The sequence below is a fragment of the Marmota monax genome, unplaced genomic scaffold (genome assembly GCF_021218885.2).
Source record: "Marmota monax isolate L192 unplaced genomic scaffold, Marmota_monax_Labrador192_F-V1.1 WCK01_AAM20220418_F8-fsc00122, whole genome shotgun sequence".
Lineage (NCBI taxonomy): Eukaryota > Metazoa > Chordata > Mammalia > Rodentia > Sciuridae > Marmota > Marmota monax.
Window position 1 is genome coordinate 6,530,334 of NW_026695223.1, and position 19,105 is coordinate 6,549,438.

The window sequence follows — 19,105 nt, forward strand, 5'->3', positions numbered from 1 at the left end:
GTGGCTGATCAGCCTGGATGCCCCTGAACCCTGGCCAGCTTAGGGGAGTGGGCTCCGGACCATCGAGTGCCCTTCCCTGGGGAAAGCGGGGGTTTGTGACGGGATCCCACGGCTGTGGGAACACAGTTCGCTCACAGTGGTTCTTTGGGGAAAGCTCCAAGCTCACCATACTGGGTAAGGAGGAAGCTGGACGATATGGTGGGTTGGGATGGAGAGAGATGGGTAGCTGGTGGGCTCCCTGTGAGGCTGCGCTGAGAGCCGCTCCTCGGCGCCTGAGCCCAAAGACCCCTGGAGCGCTCAGGGTGGGTAGGGACCTGGGCTGGGGCTGGGACAGCAGGAGCGGCCGGGCGGGTTTTTGTCCTGGGCCTGGAGGCTGTGAGCTCAGATACTCAGTATTTTGGCCCAGGAACTCGGCTGACGGTGCTAGGTAAGCGGGGGCACACGGGGAACCGGGGTGCGGGAGTGGGGGGCCCTCGGGGGACGCCGGAGTGCCGCCAGTTTTTGTGCCGCTCTGGGGTGCTGTGAGCCAAAACACTCAGTACTTCGGTGCCGGAACCCGGCTGTCGGTGCTAGGTGAGCCGGGGCCGCCGCCGGGCACAGGGTGGGACTGTGGCACGGGTTTTTGTGCCGCGCTCGGGGGCCGTGAACCAAGGGACCCAGTACTTCGGGCCAGGCACGCGGCTGCTGGTGCTAGGTGAGCGGCGGCGGGCGGGGACCGTGGCGGGAGGGGACGGTGGCGGGAGCTGGTCGCTCGGGTCCAGTTTTTGTGGGGAGCCCCCGGGCTGTGCTCTGGAGCCGGTACCCTGACTTTCGGGGCTGGCAGCCGGCTGACCGTACTGGGTGAGTGTCGGGGGACCTGCAGCTCGGGAGCCGATCGGGATGGATGAGGGCGTGGTCCGGGGGCTGCTCCCGCTCCTCTGCACCTTTTTCCCGGAACTGCGCTCCAGCCAACCCGTCCCGGAGCTGGGAGCCCCGGGCTGGGACCCTGGGGTGGGAAGTGGCTCAGGGCGCTGCTGGGGTTTGCGCTCGGGGCTGTGCCTCCGTGCTCCTACGAACAGTACTTCGGTCCCGGCACCAGGCTCACGGTCGTAGGTGAGATTCGCGCGTGTCCCCCACCTTCCTATCTGAGCCCCGTGGTCCCCCGATGGGTGCGGGGTGGTGGGGAGCTGTGGGCCCGCAGAGAGTTAGTGATCCGGGGTCAGCTTTGCAACTTCACCTCCTGGCTTCTCCGCAGCTTGGTGAGACAGGTTGGGTAGGGAGGTGCTCAAGGTCTAGGAACCTGGACACAGGACATGGCCAGTTTCTCTCTTTTTCTGAGATGTTTAGGGACAGGCTGGGCGACAGAGACGATTTAGTAGGACTCCCCTCCCGAGAACCGCTAGACTAGAGAAAAAGAGAAGGGCAAGCCTGGTTGGGGACTAGGTAGAGGGAGATATGTCTGCTAAGAAGCAAAAAGAATTGAATGCGCAGACATAGCAGGAATGAACCAAGAGGGTAGTGCCCGCCAAAGCGGGGCTCCAGGCAGGTGTTGGGGCAGAAATTATTTAGACTAGGGTCAGTTGAAAAGAGAAGAAAAAGGCTGCCAGACAAGAGTGGAACAGGGAAGCCAACACCATAGCCAGATAAGCATGAGTCAGTAAAGAAGACTCAAAACAAGAAAACAAGCTGAGGCTCGGCAGTGTAGATTTAAAATTAAATTAAAACCCCTCCATCTCTCTCCTCCTAAGTGTGGGACCCCTGAAGCAGCGGTGGAGGCCCAGTGTCCACGCCTGCTCATAGCTGGTCATTAAACAGGTGCAGGCAGGAATGGGGGCACCTCAGCTTCTGGGATGTATTTACTCCCTAGATGAAAATCCCACCCCTACTAGCCTGAAATCTCTGTCACTCACTCTAGATATCATTGTTAAAACAGCTCAGACTTTCTGTTCATTTATCTCAAACACAGGTTTAAATGCAGTTATTTTGCCTGAGAGGTGAGAAAAATTCCCTGGAAGATCTTAGGCTCTGGGGGTGAAAGGGACCTTAAATACCACCTGTTGAGAACCCTGAAGCCAGAGAAATAACTCACAGTCTTTGGTGTACTAACCCAGATTGTATGATAAGCACAACTCCAGGCACCAACTGTCGTTAAGCTGGATCCAATGGGGCTGGTTCAGCTTCACTAAAGTGTGCCCTGAGGAAATTCTAGATTCCTGTGACCAGCTGGGGTAGAGAAAGATAAACCTTGAGCCAGATGAAGCTGGGTCCAAATCCCTGGCATTTTAGTCATTTAGAAATTATTTAGACTAGGGTCAGTTGAAAAGAGAAGAAAAAGGTAAAAAGAAAAAGAAAGGTTAAAAAAGGTAAAAAGAAAAAGGTAAATGTGAGCTTCAATTTCTGTGTAATATAGAAACAGGGTGGAGGGCTGTGTATGTGCCAGAGGTAGACTGGGAAGAGCAAAGAGGAAGCTCACAGTATGGCCTGAGGCTGGTCCATAGCAAAATGAATACAAACAGCAGCTCACTAGGGCACATTGTTGCATTCACACAGGCCAGTAGAGTCATAGAGACAACCTTCGAGGGGTAGTGGGGGTCTGCTTATGTTTGTTCTGCCCGCCGTATTGGTAAATATCCTAGGGAATAGCTCACATGGCTTAAGGCACTTTAATTTTATTATAGGGACTGAGTGAGGTCAGAGAAGTACACTCCATATTGCCCTTGGAAATTGGCAGGATCCCATTCTAGGCAGTTTAACCTACAATATTTAGTGTGAGTACTAGCGACCCCAGAGTCTTTGAAACAGAGTGAAAGATAGAAGTGAGGATATTATCATTTTACCCCAGTCTCTGCCAGTTTAGACCTAAAAGCATAACCAACTAGCAAGGAAGGAGGTAGGGTGAAGGGAGGTTGACCATATGAAGATAGGACCAGCTACAAATTTTGCAGGCCCAGCTTAAACTAAAAATGCCAGAGCTACTATTAAAAAGATATTTAGAATTTGGAAATGGTGGCATCAGGCACTGGGTCTTTCTAAGCATGTAATCCTATATTGCAAGTATGCAGGCAGAACTGAGGTAGCACTGGAAGGAGGTGATATCCATAGAACTGTGAGGAAGGGTCAAAATAAATTTTCTCCAGAGCCCAGAATACGAATACTATGGGTTCTCATAAGAAGTATATTGCTTCAGTTTAATAGAACTGCTCAGAAACAAAAAGGAATCAAGGAAAAGCAAAGAATGTAATAGAAACTTGGGTGGCACTTGGAGGCAGAGGAAACTGCAGGAAAAAAAAAAATGACACAGGGACATGAAAGAGACTGTCCTCAGTTTGCATTGATGGGAAAAATCAGTTTTAGGATTCAGCTACGGTTATTTCTGATTTCTATCCAAGATTCCATTTTAATAGCTACTATATAAAATGATGAGAAGTAGCAAGTAAACGTGTATTTGTGGAGGAGAAATAAATAATTGTCAATGAAGGGACACAACCCCAAATGTTAGCGAGTGCCCTTTCATAAGGCCATTTAAGGGAGACAGTCAGTGAACAGTGCCTGTTCTTCAGGTGAATTCAAAGGAAAGGCAAGGAAGAGAGAGAACACCAAAGGGGAGTGGAACACTGACCCCCTGCACCCCCAAAGCAAACAGTACCTCCACAACATAATTTTGTATTATCTCGAGGGTCAAACACGCACACACAGAGTCTCCACCTGACCCACAGTGATCTCAGAACAGCCCTGTTCCCAACCCCCCTTCACTTTCCAGAGGACCTGAAGAAGGTGGCCCCACCCAAGGTCACTGTGTTTGAGCCATCAGAAGCAGAGATCAACAGGAAAAAAAAGGCCACCCTCGTGTGCCTGGCCACAGACTTCTACCCAGACCACGTGGAGCTGAGCTGGTGGGTGAATGGAAAGGAGGTGCAAAATGGGGTCAGCACGGACCCTCAGCCCTCCAGTGCCGCCAATGACTCCAAATACTTCCTGAGCAGTCGCCTGAGGGTCTCTGCCACCTTCTGGCTCAACCCTCGCAACCACTTCCGCTGCCAAGTGCAGTTCTATGGGCTCTCAGAGGAAGACGAGTGGCCCGAGGAGGGGCCCAAACCCATCACCCAGAACGTCAGTGCTGAGGTCTGGGGCCGAGCAGGTGAGCAGGCCTGGGGAGGCTGTGAGGAGATGGGGCCGCACCAGGGGAGCACAAAGATGGGGTACAGTCAGAAAGTCTAGATGCAGGGCTGGGGGTGGAGAAGAGGACTAAAGGCCATCAGGAAGGGGAGCTGGGCACCTAGGGCTAACTCCTCCCCATCCTCTGCCCAATAGCCTAAGAGCTAGGGGCCCCTTTCTCCATGGAGCTCAGCACCTGGGTACCCCCTCTGTCCCCTTGGTGCTGCCAGTCTTTATAGGACTCAAGAATGATGGGTGACCTTGTCCCAGGAGAAGAAAGATGGTCCCAGGGCTCAGAAAGGACTGGCCAGGACCAGGCTTGAGGCTGACTTGGTTCCAACCTGCTTAAGGAGATGAGGTCTCTCACCCATCTTTCTCCCCTCTTTTCTTTCAGACTGTGGTGTCACCTCAGGTGAGTGAGCTGCTTCCTTTCGGTTCATCTCCCTGGTCTTGTCTCTGGACCCAGGACACAGAGAACTCTTGGACAGTGGGGTGTGGGGCAGGCCAGACCATGTGCTCTCAGGGACTTACTTGCTCTGTCTTTGCCCCAACAGTGACCTATCAGCAAGGGGTGCTGTCTGCCACCATCCTCTATGAGATCCTGCTGGGGAAGGCCACTGTGTATGCTGTGCTGGTCAGCACCCTGGTGCTGATGGCCATGGTAAGGAGAGGGGTGAGGGGGCAGATGGGTGGAGGGAGGGGGTGAAGTATGCATGGGATGCAAGGGGATCTCTGAGCCAGCTCCAGCCCTGATCAACTGTCATCCCAATGAGACTGCAGGGGACTGCACGCCAAGGAGGAAAGGCAGACTCACTAAGAATACGCCACTGGGGGATGGGAGAAACAAGGAGCCCTCCTCTAGTCAGGCCCAGCTTCTGCCCGCTCTGCTCCACTCCCACTGCTTTGTGGCCCCTGGGCCCTGACAATGTCCTCTCTTCCTCAGGTGAAGAAGAAGAATTGCTGAGGCCAGGTCTGATCCCGTGTCTTGTGCTGTTCTCCAGCCTCACCTTGATTCTCCTGTTCCTAATCCAACCTATGGACCTAAAGAGTTACTCTGTTCACCTCTCATCACCTTCCTACTGAGATATTCATCCTTCTCTCTGCTTCTGGGAAGATTGAGCTCATAGCCCTGAATCTGAAACAAATTTTTACCAATAAAAATGGTACTTGGGGCCTGGTTGTGTCTCATGGATTTCTTTGGCATTCTGCCCTTCATTGACCTCCATTCTGACCTGCAAAAGGCAGCATGTCCAAAGGCATGCAGAGTGACTATCTTGCCTCCTCTGGCTAAGACTCTTTCCTCCTGTACATTATGATGAGGGTCCCCAAAAGTTGTGGACTATATCAGACTTTCCTAGTTCCCAGTGTGAGATTAGTCTGAAAGGCAGTGGCTGGACTCTGGAAAACCAGCAAGTCAAGGACAGAGAGGGAAGATCATGGTGAAGTATAACCCTGCCCAGCACAAGACAGAGATCAAGCGGACCAGATCAAATGTCCTTCGTTACCCCTTTAGGTTTTGTCTGTATGTCCTTAACACCTCCAGTTTATCTTGTTTCAGGATTTGGACTTAAGATTTGTGTTGCTCTGCAGATCTAGGCTGGAATCCTAGAGAAGACGGAGTTGATAAAACTGTTCTGTGAAATCTGGGATGAGTAATCGCCCAGAAGCAAGGACCAAGGAGGCTGAGGCCATTTGCGTGCAGTAGCCCTTCTCTTCTATCTGCTCCTGCACTTGATGGATGGAGATCTCACTTCCCCAAGCACATGGTGTTAGGGACACCTATAGGGTGGAGACACTTACCTTACAGGGGTGAACTTTGCATGAAGATGGAACACTGTACTATGGAGTGTATGCATGTGATCAGATAGAGAAGGCATAGAATAGTAAATGGCCCCATGTAAGTACTGGAAGCAAGTGTGGCTCTCCCCATTTTACAGGTATAGACACTATAGTTCACAGATCAAGTAACTGGTAAGGGGTGACATTGTGGCATGTTCTTCTGAAGACAGCTGTTCTGGAAGCTTTTCCCAATTAGCAACCAGGGTGGTGTACTTGTTCCTGGTGTCATGGTGATTCTGGAGCAGCTGCCCCCAAACTCCAGGGAGGGAAGCACCCACAGATACACACTGGAGTTGCCTTAATTCCTCAATATTTAGTTTCCTAGGGCTGCAGAAAGAAAGTACATGACAAAGTACCATAACAGAGCGTCACAAGCTGGTTTAGAACAATATATATTTATTCTCTTTGCAATTTGGAAGCTGGAAATCCAAAATTAAGTTATCAGCAGGGTTGGGCTCCCTGACAGCTCCCAGGAGGATCATTTCTTGCTTCTCTCTCTTCTGGTGACTCCGGCCTCTCCTAGGCTTCGGTCAGCATCACTCTCCCTCTGTCTTACAGGGCTCTCTCCTGTATCTCTGCTTCTAAATCCCCCTCTCCTTTCTCTTATGAAGACATGAGTCATTGTATTTAAAGCTCATCTTAAATCCCAAGTGACTTCATCTAGAGAGCTTAATCAATGACTTCTGCAGAGACAGATTTCCAACTAAGGTCACATTCTGAGGTTCTGGGTGGGCATGGTTCTGCAGGGACACTACACATCTGTGACAGTTTCTAAGAAGTGGAGGTGAGAGGTGTCATGGAGGCAACTTGCATAAGCCACGAAAGGATGATCCTTCACCAGGGTTGGCCTAAGGAGCTAATTACATTCTAGTAACTTCCATCAGTCAAAACTATCTTTTAATGTCACAAACTGTAATACTTTTTTTAACTGGTTGTTGCTTTCGCTGTTTATGTGTTGATTTGTTTCTATGGGAGCTAAAACAGCTTAACAGCAAAGGGAACAGGTTCTAGCCCTGTACCAGCATCCACAAAAGGATGCCTCCTGCATCCTCCCTGTGGGGGGGGCGGGGGAGATGGGGAAGCTGCAAGCATATTATGGAGATTCCTTTCAGGGATTAGATGCAAAGTTAAGCAGAAGAGGGGACGAGCAAATGCTTTGGAGAAAATGGAGTGTTGTGGGGTCTGGGGTGTAGAAGGACAGGGGTTTGCCCAAGCAGAGACGTGAGGGGCTGAGCAGCTGTAGTGCTAGACTAGGGCGGAGGTGGGGGAGGGTAGCCCCTCACAGAAGAGAATGGGGTCTGAGGGTTTGGTGGTGGTTCTCTTGTGGATGCTGAAAGGAGAGGCCTTAGCAGGTGGGAGTGTGTGGCAGAGTTGCTGCTCGGGTAACCCAGAGTTTGCCAGCAGGTCAAGGTGAAGAACAAACGAAGGAATCTTCTCCAGAGGATAAAGTCCAGTTGCATTTCACCCTCTCAGTCCAGGGTAACAGAGATGGGGAGAGTCAAAACCCCATCTAGTCCCTGCTCAACACCCCAAGTGACCTAGGAAAGTCCCCAAGTCTTTACTGCCCTTTCCTTGTCTCTCCCAAACATCACGGCTCCCAGCACTCAACTCACAGCCCTGGGAAAGTTGTCTCTTCTGCCTCCACCTCTTTATCTAGAATTTAAGTATATTCTTCTGGAACAATTCCAGGCCTCCTCTCCATTCTCCCTCAGGGTAAACGTGACACCAATGGGTTATGTGTAGAACAGTCATATCATTTATTTTACCAATTGGGATCCTACTGAGAGTGAGGATGTCACCGACCAGATGGGATGTAGAGACAGAAGGGAATCAGGACTTTCCTCAAAAAACCAGGACACAAGAAGCTCTGAGACAGTTCTTGGGTCCGGAGTTATTCCTGCCGTGGAGACACTAAAGAGATTCATCAACCCAGGCCTGTGCACTGGTTCTAACCTCAGGGCTAATTACAGTTCCATGTCATTAGGGAAGTATAGGCAGAATGTAGGACAGGAGCAGCAGCAAACTCCACAGGTGACACCAGTGTTGGGGAAAAAGCATGCTTACTGATCGAAAGAATCAGAACAAAGCGCCTCTAGAAAAGTGCCCTGGGGTGGTGGTGGAGCACTCCACTATCCCGTGGGGCACAGCTGAACTCCCCGTGGCTAGCCCTTCAAGAGAGGAACTGACTTGTGACCTTTACGAATTTAAGTGGCAGTGAGGAAAGGAAAGGGTCATCTAAGAATGGGATGAAATAATCCAAATGGTCACATAATCATAGGAACTTCCTGGAGCTGGAAGGGAAGTCTTGTGGTTGGGCTGCATGAGATGTTGTCCTCTCAAGAATCTTCCTATCAGGACAGTAGCCATAGAGATCTTCCTACTACACTGTTCATGGTGGAGTTAGGGACGTTCTTGGTGTCTTGGGGACATCCAAGGGACAAAGACTTTGTTTTCTTTTAAGGAAGTGATTGGGGAAAAAGAGGGAAAGCAGAAAGGAAGAGGATTTTAGAATAAGAGAAGTTGAGCTAAGGACAACAGGCCCTGGATACCAGCACCTCCATCTTTTGCCTAAGCCCCCCATGTCTCTCTTTCATAATGACCCAGAAAGGAGAAGCCAGTGGGACCTGAGCCCCTAATAATCTGTGTGATGCACAGCCCCAAATGTCAGGTAGGAGGAGCTTCTTGAGGGCACTCTGGTTAGGGACAGAAGCTGCAGTGCAGGATTACACTTAGAGTCTTCTTGAAACCATGTGTGAAAATAAAAATGAAATGTGTGTATCCCTCGACACATTAGAGTGTCAGGAAGGCCGATGGGGATTGGCTAAAACCCACAAGCCAATTCTTAGTTTGCCACTGACCTGCGGATTAGTCCTCAAACTTTAATCACAGGGTCACTGTTACCATGCATCTGGAAAAAGCGGCCTGTAGGAAGACCCACACTGCAGAATGCGGCACAGCCTGAACAGCAGTTTGGGTTCAAGTTCACTCATTGCTATGGCAGACTGCTGTGCTTTCCAGAAAGGTGATTGCTAATCCTTGGTATCCCATAATCTGAGACTTTACGTATTTCATCTGGGACCCAAATGCAAAACATTCCCTGTTCCTGTCCCTATCTATGTCTCCCACCTCTGCTCACATCTGAGAGCCTTTCTTGCTTTGCTCTGTTTATTGATGGATCTGAAGCCCCCGACGTCCTCAACACACCCCACCTTTCTGTCTCTTCGTAAGATTTATTTTGACAATTCTTGGTCCTGTCCTGACACAAGCAAGGTACATTTGGCGCACCCCACCCTTCCCCTAAGTCCCAGCGACATGCATTTCTTTACCGTCTCCATCCATGATCTTTACTTCTGTTGCACCTGGGCTGCTAAGAAGGCTCCGGGGAGACGGGGTCCCAAAGAACAGCAAGTGGCATCTGTAAATTAGCAAAAACAAGCTGAAATGGGCCCACAACTGTGACTCTTCCAAGTCCCATCAGTTTGTTTTGCAACTGCTCTTGGCAGAGGTCTATGGGAGCCTGAGGAGTGGTCTTGGAGGGGAAACTGGGCCAGAGCTCCTTGTGGACCTAGTCCCCACGACACCCTCACGAGACCCAAGTCTAATGGAAGTAAGTGGTTTTTGCACTAGCGACCCCTGGCTGTCCCCGCGGGGCTCTGGGCCATAGTGGCAGTTACAACTTGATCCTCTGCCCCCGGCACTCCCTGATGGGACTGCATTTTCCTGGATCTTGGAATCGCAGACACTCTGGGTAGTAAAGAAACATAATAATGGAATCCTGACTCTCCTCCTCCTCCCAGTTAGGCTCAAACTATCCACAGACAGAGAACTCTTGTCTGAGTGGCACAGCTGTAGGAAGAATTTCTTCCTCTTTAAGTATCCATAAATCTCACCTTGTCCTTCTCACTGGTCATAATTATACCCCTATGAAAGCCCTTCATAAGATAGTTTGGGTGCCCACCTTTAGTCAAAACTCCAGAAATATATGAGGGACAAAATTGTCAGAACTTTAAAAAGTTTGACTATGAAGAATATGGACATTGAAGCCAAAGAGACCTGGGTTCAAGCCTTAGCTCCATCTCTTCCCAACTTTGTGACCTTGGGTAAGTGACCACCCAAGACTCAGCTTTCCTTTGTGTAAAATGAGCTCAATTCCAACCTTAACTTCACATGATGGTTTTATCTTATTTAATGCACATGACATGCAAAGCTCTTAGCAGAGCATCAACAATATTAGCTGTTGTTATAATTACCATTTTCCTGAAGGTGTTTTTCAACCTAGACAGTTCTAGTTTCCTCCCTTTTGTTCTCATATACAGTTCTGAGCTCTTCATACTCTCTATAGCCCTGACACTGTCTTCTGAAAACATTTAACTTTTCTTTTATCTTTCTATCTTTCTGGAAGGGAAGTGTTCAAAAAAGTACTGAGCACCAGGTGGGTTCTGACCCACAGGGCAAAAGGGAGCTTTCTCTTCTCATTCTCAAGATCCAACATATTGGTTTTCATTTGGGCAACTTTTTAATTTTTCATACCTTCCTGGCCCCATTGACTCACTTTTGACTCAGAATTCTGGGTTTTGTTCACATGTGCTGCCTGCAAGGCACATATTCTCCTTCCTGGGTGCATGCTGTTGGTTTCTTTCTTTGGTGGGGGAAGGTGCAGAGGCTACTTGCTTACTTTCATCACATTTCTTCAGCCCTTCTCTCCAGCTTGCCTGGCTTCTGCAGGCTCTGACTCTATAGCCGTGATATTTACCCCTCCATCCTCACAGCATCTCAGATGTTCATTTTGCTTCATTTCTTCCTTAAAACTGATTCCTAAAATTGGTAGCAAGAGCATAGCTCAATAGAAAACCCGTGTTAGGGATAAGCTTTGTCTGAAGTCCAGGAGTTGCCAAAACAGAGAATTAGCTTCTGGTCCCCCTCTGTCCCCAGATACATGGATGGCCCTAAGCCACCCATTCATAGTCTCTAGACTTCCTAGTCCTTTTTTGTGAAATAAGAAAATGGAGTAAGGTGATCTGTAGTGTCTTCAAGCTCTATTTTAGATTTGTTGATTCAAAGCTACGGTCTTCAAGCTAGAAAGAGGGTAGTGTCTCAAAGAACCAAAGCTCTTCCCAGCCCCAAGTCATGTACATCTGTGACATTAGTCTCAAAGGGACAGTGCTAATACCAGAGCCCCACAGTTAATGAGAGGCACCTGGAGCCCTGGCACCAGTTCCCTGGCCCTATTCCAGGAAAGAGGTCTAGAGCCATGAATGAGAGAAGAAAACAATATGAAAAAGCAGACTGGCCTTGCTTCAAAGGTCAGGAAGTGGAGAGATACAGGTCGGGGCTTTTTAGGTTGGTGCAGACAATTGGGGAAGGGATAGGAGTGGCTCAGCCCAGCCAGAGCTGCTGGACTGTTTATCTCTGAGTAACATCAGCACCAAGTAACAACAGCCACCTGCCCAAGCTCCATCTCGGGGAGTCACAACAGGATGTGGTTTGACATTAGCCAGGTCCCACATCTGGGGTGTCTGTGAAAGTCCCTCCCCCACCCACCTTCCGAGCACCATGAAAACCACACTCTCCACATCCTGCCCCCAAGTCCTTCCCATACCAACTTTTCTGCCAGAGTCTCTGACTAGTACCCTGGCAGTGAACTAGAACTTCAGAGAGCAGAGAAAGGGGTCTCTGGGGGAATCGGGTGTCTCAGCTCCACCTGCAGCTCCAGCCCACCGACCTGTCTTTCACACCTGCTGGAGGTCACACACCAAGTCAGAGGCTGCAAGGGGCACCATGGAGACAGTGGAGAATGAGAGCAACTGCAGTAACTGCTCTGACCTCATTGGGGTTCCTGGGGTCCCACATCACTCAGGCACTTCCTCCTCCCCCCTTTCCCCAAGCTCCCTGCCACCTCCCTCCACATGCACCCTGCCCCCACTTCCTTCCACTCATGTCAGAAGAGATGACAGTGAGTCACAGGGAGGGGAGCCTAGATAATCAACAGACTGCAAAATGGACAGTCCCTGGACATTCGAGCTGCTGTCTGTGTGCAGCACTGACCGGGTTTTTCTAAGCTCCATCCTCTGGTGACTAAAACCTGCAAAGTCCATGTGTTTGATTTTCTGTTCCATCTGGATAAGAGGAGGAGGAAGAACATAATAGAGAAGAGAATGGAAAACCATAGAGGCAGAAACCACCCCCCTGAGATGGGGATAGATATCACAGGGCACATGACAGGCCAACGGCTCTCTGTAGCCATTAAAAGGTCCTCTCATACTCCACTCAAGGCATATGATCCTGGACAAAAATGTGAAGTAGCCCTCTTTGAGTGTCAGCAGCTTCCCACACTGGCCCTTCTGCGTCTTCCCTAAACTGTCTCTTGGCCCTAGGACGTTTCCCCTCAACTCCATGGTGGCTGAGATCCACATGAGGTGACTTGAGGGGCATTTCTCTGGCTACCAACAGGTGGCCCTGGATCTTCCATGTGCCAAAGACCAGGGAATGGGATGCTTGTGCATGATTATCCCGGCACACCTACAAAGTCAAAGCCAAGATCCGGGTTCTGCCTGGATGCTTTCCTAGAAAAGAAACAGTTTATTGTGACCAATAGGGAAAGTGAGTTTGATGAATTCCTGGTGAGAAATGGCAGATCAGCGTCTGCCACTCTGAGCTGGTTTCCTTTTTCCTCTGCAGTTGTGCTGACTGGGGATTTCTAAAGTCCCAGATGTGGTAGAAACAGTTATGGGAATAGCATCCTTGTGCAAGAGAGAGGCATGGAGGATTTTTACCCATCCTGATAAACTTAGATGGCTTTTAAGCCTCACCTTAAGTAACTTCACTTTACCTGTTGAAGCATACCTACCTGTGCCACCATTGAGACTTTCTCCTCACTGTCTTCCCAGAATGTACAGCATCCACCGAGATCTCCACATTTCTCCCCCCAACATATTGTTTATTGGAGCATCATAATTACACACAATGGTGGGATTCGTTGTTATGTATTTATACATGCACACAACATAATAATTTCCACCCATGCCAACTCTCCTTCTTGGAATGACATTTTGATAAACCTAGTTAAAATTTTATCTCCATTGTGAAGTTGTCCAGAACTTTTCTGAATATTTTACAGGGATAAATAATCTCTTTCAAATCTCTTACCTACTCCATCTGACTAATGGTGATTGCCTGGGATGTTTCTCTGTTAAGGATTCTGAGGCTGCACAAAGCCCCAACAGGAAAAACCAAGGAGGTACAATGTAGGATAAAAGTTTCATGGATTTGTCATTCAAGTATGCTGAGCATTTTAAAAATTTATTACATAATATTAAATTTAAATGTTTAAAAATAAATCCTTCTTTGGGGAAAGTTGTAGTTAAAATATCTTCTAAGCTTAAAAAAAGGAAAACAGTTATCTGCTGAAAAGTAGGCCTTATAATTGGGGTTTATAAAGATCATCTCATTTAATACACGTAACAATCAATTAAGGCAAATTTTACAGAGAATAAATAAGTAATTCAAGATCATAGCAACTAAAATTTAGGCAAAAAGCTCAAGTGCTTTGATCAGGCTGTGACTTTGCTCACCACTATCCTGAGTATCCTTCATTTTCTTTCTAGTCCCTGGGATGGCTCACTGTGTCCAGCACATAATTGCTACTTAATATATAGTGGATCCTTCAAGTTCAGTAGTGACCCTTGGACCATTCTGTCCCTGTCTCAGATTAAATGACACTGAAAATAAACACACTCCTCAACTGTTGTAGGCCAAGGCCAGAAAGAGTATTTTAAGAATTCTTGTGCCCCCTTGTGGAGGTGAAGGGACATTCAGAAAGAAAACCTTTTCAAGAATCAGGACTAGAGAAGGATGAAAGATGAAAGATGGGTGGTTGTCAAGGTAACCGTGACATCTCTTCCCAGCCTTTTCCTCTTCAAGTCATTTCTCCTTTTTAGGACTTTTCCATTATACAATAGTCCTCCTCATTATCCTCAGTCTCTTGTATCTCCGATCACCATCTGTGTTTGTTCCCTCTTTTGCTGCAAGGGAAGGGATGAGGGACAGTAGAACTGGAATTAAAAAAAAAAAAACTAAAACCAAAAACTGTAATCAAAATTCCTAAGTGCATGTCTCTTACATTAACTTCTACCTTACTGAACATCTCACCCTTCCCTGGCTCGAAAGCTCAGGGTTAAGCCTCCACAAAATTCCTAGTGTCAGCAGAAAGATCAATGACAGGGGAGTATCCCAGTGATGGAATCAACCAATTAAGTCATCTCAGTTGGCATTGTCCTACCTTCACCTGTCCACCTCACGGCTACGGGCGTATCTGACTTACCTTAGCCACATGTGCCACATGAACATCCAGTGTAGACAAACTGGAATTTGGGACAATGTAGGGTGTTAGACGAAGTACCACATGTTTTGAGGGCTGGCCTATGACCAAACCTCTACACGCTGGACACTTGAGGATGGGTAGACAATTCACAGGTTTTGCTTGAATAAGTCTTTTTATACAGAGCCTAGTACAGTTCCTTGGAGAATTCTAGCTTGATTCACATTGACTTCTGGATGTCGCCGTGGCTAGCAGCCAGAAACCCAGTCGCAAACCTCCTCCACCCTCCTAAGTGAGGGCTTCTGGGGAGGGTGGGGAGGACTGGGGAGAGGTGGAGTTTTTGCACAGATGTCTGCCCCACCCGGCGCAGTGTGAGACTCCAGGCACAGAAGTAGAAGCCAGAGTCCTCGAGGAGCAGTTTCTTGGAGCTCAGAAAGAACTGGCCACTCTGAGGCCTGGAGGCTGAGAAGTTCTGGAACATCTCGGGGTCTACCTGGCCAACACTCACAGAGTAGAAAAGCTGATGGAGGGCCCCTCCTGCGGCCTGTCGGTACCAGTATAAGTTGGGAGTTGATGCCCCTTTCACAGTGCACTCCAGAGAGAGGGGACTGCCCACAAGCTGTACCTTGCTAGTTGGCCATTGATGGATAGTCTGAGCTCTGGCACCTGTGAGAAGGGTAAAGCGCCCCTTAGTGAGGAAGCGCCCAGCCCAGCCAGTCTTCCACCCCAGCAGAGCACAGCTCAAGCCTTTCCAAGGCTCAAGCACACAGACTCAATCATGGGGGATGTATGGGCAGAACCAAGGGCTCCAAATGTCACCAAGGCAGGGGAGACCAAAAGATCAACCTCCTCCCCTGGGGATAGAGGTAGCAGAGACTCAGCACACTAGCCCACTAGGACAAAAGCCGAGATCCAGTCCAGGCAATTGGAAGATTATCCTCGAGAGAAACAAAACAGCTGAGACTCTGGGTCCCGGGTGAGGGTGAGGATTTGAAGAGATGCCTTTCAAAAAGAAGAGCACCCACCTAAGAGTGTGCTGAGGAGAAGAGCAAGGAGAGAGCAGAACATGGCTCAAGACCAGTTTGGGTTCAGCTTGTCCTGTTGAGACCTCTTCTTCTGGGCCAGAGATGTCATCTGGCCCCTCCCCCTAGGAGATCCGGTGCCAGAGGAGAGGGATCACTTCCCCTTGAGCAGGGGAGGAAACAGCCTGGTCTTTCTTGAGGGTGTGGTGAATCACCCTCTACCTGGGAACCAGCTGTGCCCTGCATTGTCACTAACATTAAAATCCTGCTGATATACTGCTGTGTAAATACATGTGACTCACCAGTTACCTGTAAACAAGAGACAATTCTCTAGCTCCCCCGGGAGACATCAAAAGTCCCAGAGACCATCAGAGAAACTGACACTGATGAAAAGGGATGTTAGTCTATCTGAAGTTGGAAACCGGTACTAGGACATGTCACCTGGGAGGCTGGAAAGGAGATAAAAGCAGATTAGGGCTCAAGAGATTTAGGTCTTCAGAGTTTCAAAGCAAAAAAAGTTTAGTTCTGAGGAAATGAAGCTTCTATGACAGCCAACCAAGGTGTCGTCTGTTATCTCTTCCTCCCTAGCAGATAGGATTTCAGACCTGGACTGGTGGAATTAACTAGTGGCTTGACGAAACTTGGCCTCTATCTCCATGTGTCCCCAGTGACATGACTAGATCTAATTTTTCCTCTGGATGTAACATGAGGCAGAAGAAACATCCTGGGGGAATCAATGGGTCTGAGTTCACATCAAAGCTCTGCTCCTTGCTGGCTTGAGAACCCTCTGGAAACTCTGAGCCCCTCTTTGTATTTTTATTTTTTCATTTATAAAATGAAAAGAAGAATTAAAATGCTTACAATGGTCGAATGATCTGTTTTCCATCATAATTGTAATTTATTTGTTTTGGGACTCCAAGAAAAGTCTGAGCCTGAAACATTGCAACAAGAACTGGAAAATATACAATGGGCAGGGTGGTGGGTGGGTGGGAGGTGAGGGGCCAGCAGAGACCCAGGAAGCACTGCCAGGCTAAGGGGGAGGGTCTGCAAGGCTGGTACAACTTCATTTTACCAAAATGAGACCCAGAACGGAACCCAAAGAGGCCTGTAGGTCTGTCAACTTGTCCCTTGGGACCTTGCTTCCCTTTGTCTCTGACACTGATTTCTGAATCATTCATTTTGAAAACAGTCGTCCAGGTTGGATGTGGTGGAGTGCTCTAGTGAAGACCTTCAAAGGGAAATGAACAGCCAGTTGGGCATTTTAACGCTTTTCCCCTTCATCAGGGTGGAGGGAAGTCATCTGTTTGTTATTGTTGCTGATGCTGCAAGAACTCAAAGCCAAGTTTGTGTTGGAGTTCTTCCTTCTGACAGTCTCAGCTGTAGCAGGTTTCCCTTGTTTGCATTTGAGTACAATGTATTTGTGAAGGGTGTGTGTTGGTTTTAATCTTTTCTAAATGTAATTAATCTTCTTACAACATTTATTTAAATGAGAAATCAAGTGGCAAATGTAGTGTGCATTCAATGAACATTTAGACTATATGATGAAAAATAGCTATAGGCAATTAAAGATGCCAGTTGTGTTTTATAGTTGTTCAATCTCAGTTTATATGAATCTATTAAGAGAACTTGATACCATATTTATGCATGGCAGGATTGCAGAGAGTGAGCCCAAGATAAAGTCTCTCTCACACACTCACACACACACACACACACACAACATATTTCTCCTTTTCCCCTCATTTCTGTCTTATTTTTCTTTGTTCCTGGAATTTATTATTATTATTATTATTATTATTATTATTATTATTATTATTATCATCCCTGAGTGGGGGTGAAGAGTACAGAGAGGATGGACAGAGGGTGACAGCAGATGTAGGAAGGACAGACTCGGTCTTTCTGGACCACGTCAGGCTTTCAATTGGCTGGCAGGTTTTCACAACAGCATAGTCCCTAAGACCAGATGACACTCATCAGCTGCATTGGCTCAGTGTGACTAGCAAGTGTAGAGAGCAAGACTCTCTTCCTCCTTTGGGATGGCACAGCAGATTGGAAGGTGAAGAGACCTATCAGTCAGATGACAGTAACCAGCTGGCTCCTGACTCCTTGATCATTATCACAACTCTAGCTTGGAGATCCTTCCATATGGCTGATGCCTCAAAAAAAAAAAAAAAATCCCCTCACTCTCCCTCCCCGTTCTCCATCCCCATCTGCAGTACTGCTTATTCATTCAGTCATTTCAGTCATTCATGTGTTGAAATGTGGGTAGGGATGTGACCTCTCTGTGCCTACAGATCTCCAGGATGGGGGGGTCTGTGCAGGAAACAGGACAGATGCAGAGGTGTCAATCAGACCAGCCAGCTAGAGGCCTGGCTTGGCTGTGACCTGTGCCCTGCACCCTTCTACATTTGTCCTGGGCGTTTGAAGGTGGGAACCCACCTCTCCAGCAAGCCTGTATTCAAGTCTTTCCCTTACTTTTTTCTCCAACAATGCTGTAGACTCACCACCGACAGGATAAAGCTTTCTATAAGAACAGCAATGTGAGTTAACTCTGATTTTAAAACTAAAATCTGGCCCTATATCATAGATTTGGAAGATACTTGGAACATCTCTTTGTTTCTCTACAGAAGAATTTTGAGGTACCAGAGCTGACACGGGATGTGGGGCGAGTCAGGCAGAGAAGTTCCTGAATCTCCTGAGCCTGCTGTGGTTTGAATGTGTGTGTTGGAAACCTAATTGCTCTTGTTAACAGTTAAAAGGTGGGACCTTCAGAGGGGATTAGGTCCTGAGGACTCTGCCCTTAACTATGGATTAATGCTATTTTCATGGGAGTGAGTTCCTTATTAAAAGACAAGCTGGGTCCCCTTTCCTGTCTTCCCTCTCTTCATCCTTCTGCCCTGGATAATGCATCAAGGAGGCCCTTGCCAGATGCCAGCCTCTCTGTCTTAGACTTTCCAACCTCCAGAGCCAATCAATTTCTGTTCATTACAGATTACCCAGTCTGTGGTGTTCTGTCACAGCGGCAGAGCGGGGACTCCGACAGCACCCTCCCTTCTGCTCACCTACATCCCAGCCAGGGCAAGCCATGAGAGGTGGAGAAGGCAGACACCTAAGTGAAGTTCTGAGGGCGGAGGAGAATTGTGCTTATTTCCAGCTTGAGGTGAACACGTTTCTAGGTCTCTGCGTGATACACTGGTCACCGCTTGGTAAGCAGAGATGTCAGGTAGTGAACAGAATAATGTGCCCACTCACCAGGTGTCCTCAGCCTAATCACCAGAGCCTGTGCATATGCTAGGGGACGAGGAAAAGGGGGATTAAAGTTGAAGATGGAACTGAGGTCTCTAATTGGATGACCTTAAAATTGAGAGAATTATCTAGGTATGCCCTATATAATCACAAGGGTCCTTAAGTGAGGGAGAGGGGAGCAAAAGAGAGCCAGAGAAAGAGATGTGGCCGTGGAAGCGGGCGGGAGAAATGCTGTGCTGCTGGCTCTGAAGATGGAAGCAGGACATGCGCCAAGGAATGCAGGTGGCTCTAGAATCTAGAAAAGGCAGGGAAGGGGATTCTCTCCTTCAGCCCCCAGAAAGGAGTGCAGCCCTGCCAACACCTTGATAAAATATGCAAAGAAACTGGAAAACATTTTCTAGAAACGAGGTGGGCAGGGGATCACTCACCAGAAAAAGCCAACTAGAAAGGATACCTGACAGAATTAGTAAACCAGGGCACTAAAAGATCCGCTATATATTTTTCCATATGTTCAATGGGGTAGAAGAAAGTATACGTATGTTAAGAAAAG

General features: G+C 48.2%; 1 gene segment (V, D, J or C); it reads left to right on the top strand.

Annotated features, from left to right (window-relative positions):
• The first annotated feature begins 218 nt into the window (after positions 1-218).
• Positions 219-5,311, top strand: LOC124086118 (T-cell receptor beta-1 chain C region-like). The segment is given in 6 exon segments: positions 219-302; positions 574-694; positions 3,740-4,117; positions 4,529-4,546; positions 4,689-4,795; positions 5,078-5,311. Coding segments are annotated over 6 exon segments (729 nt in total).
• The last annotated feature ends 13,794 nt before the right edge of the window (positions 5,312-19,105 follow it).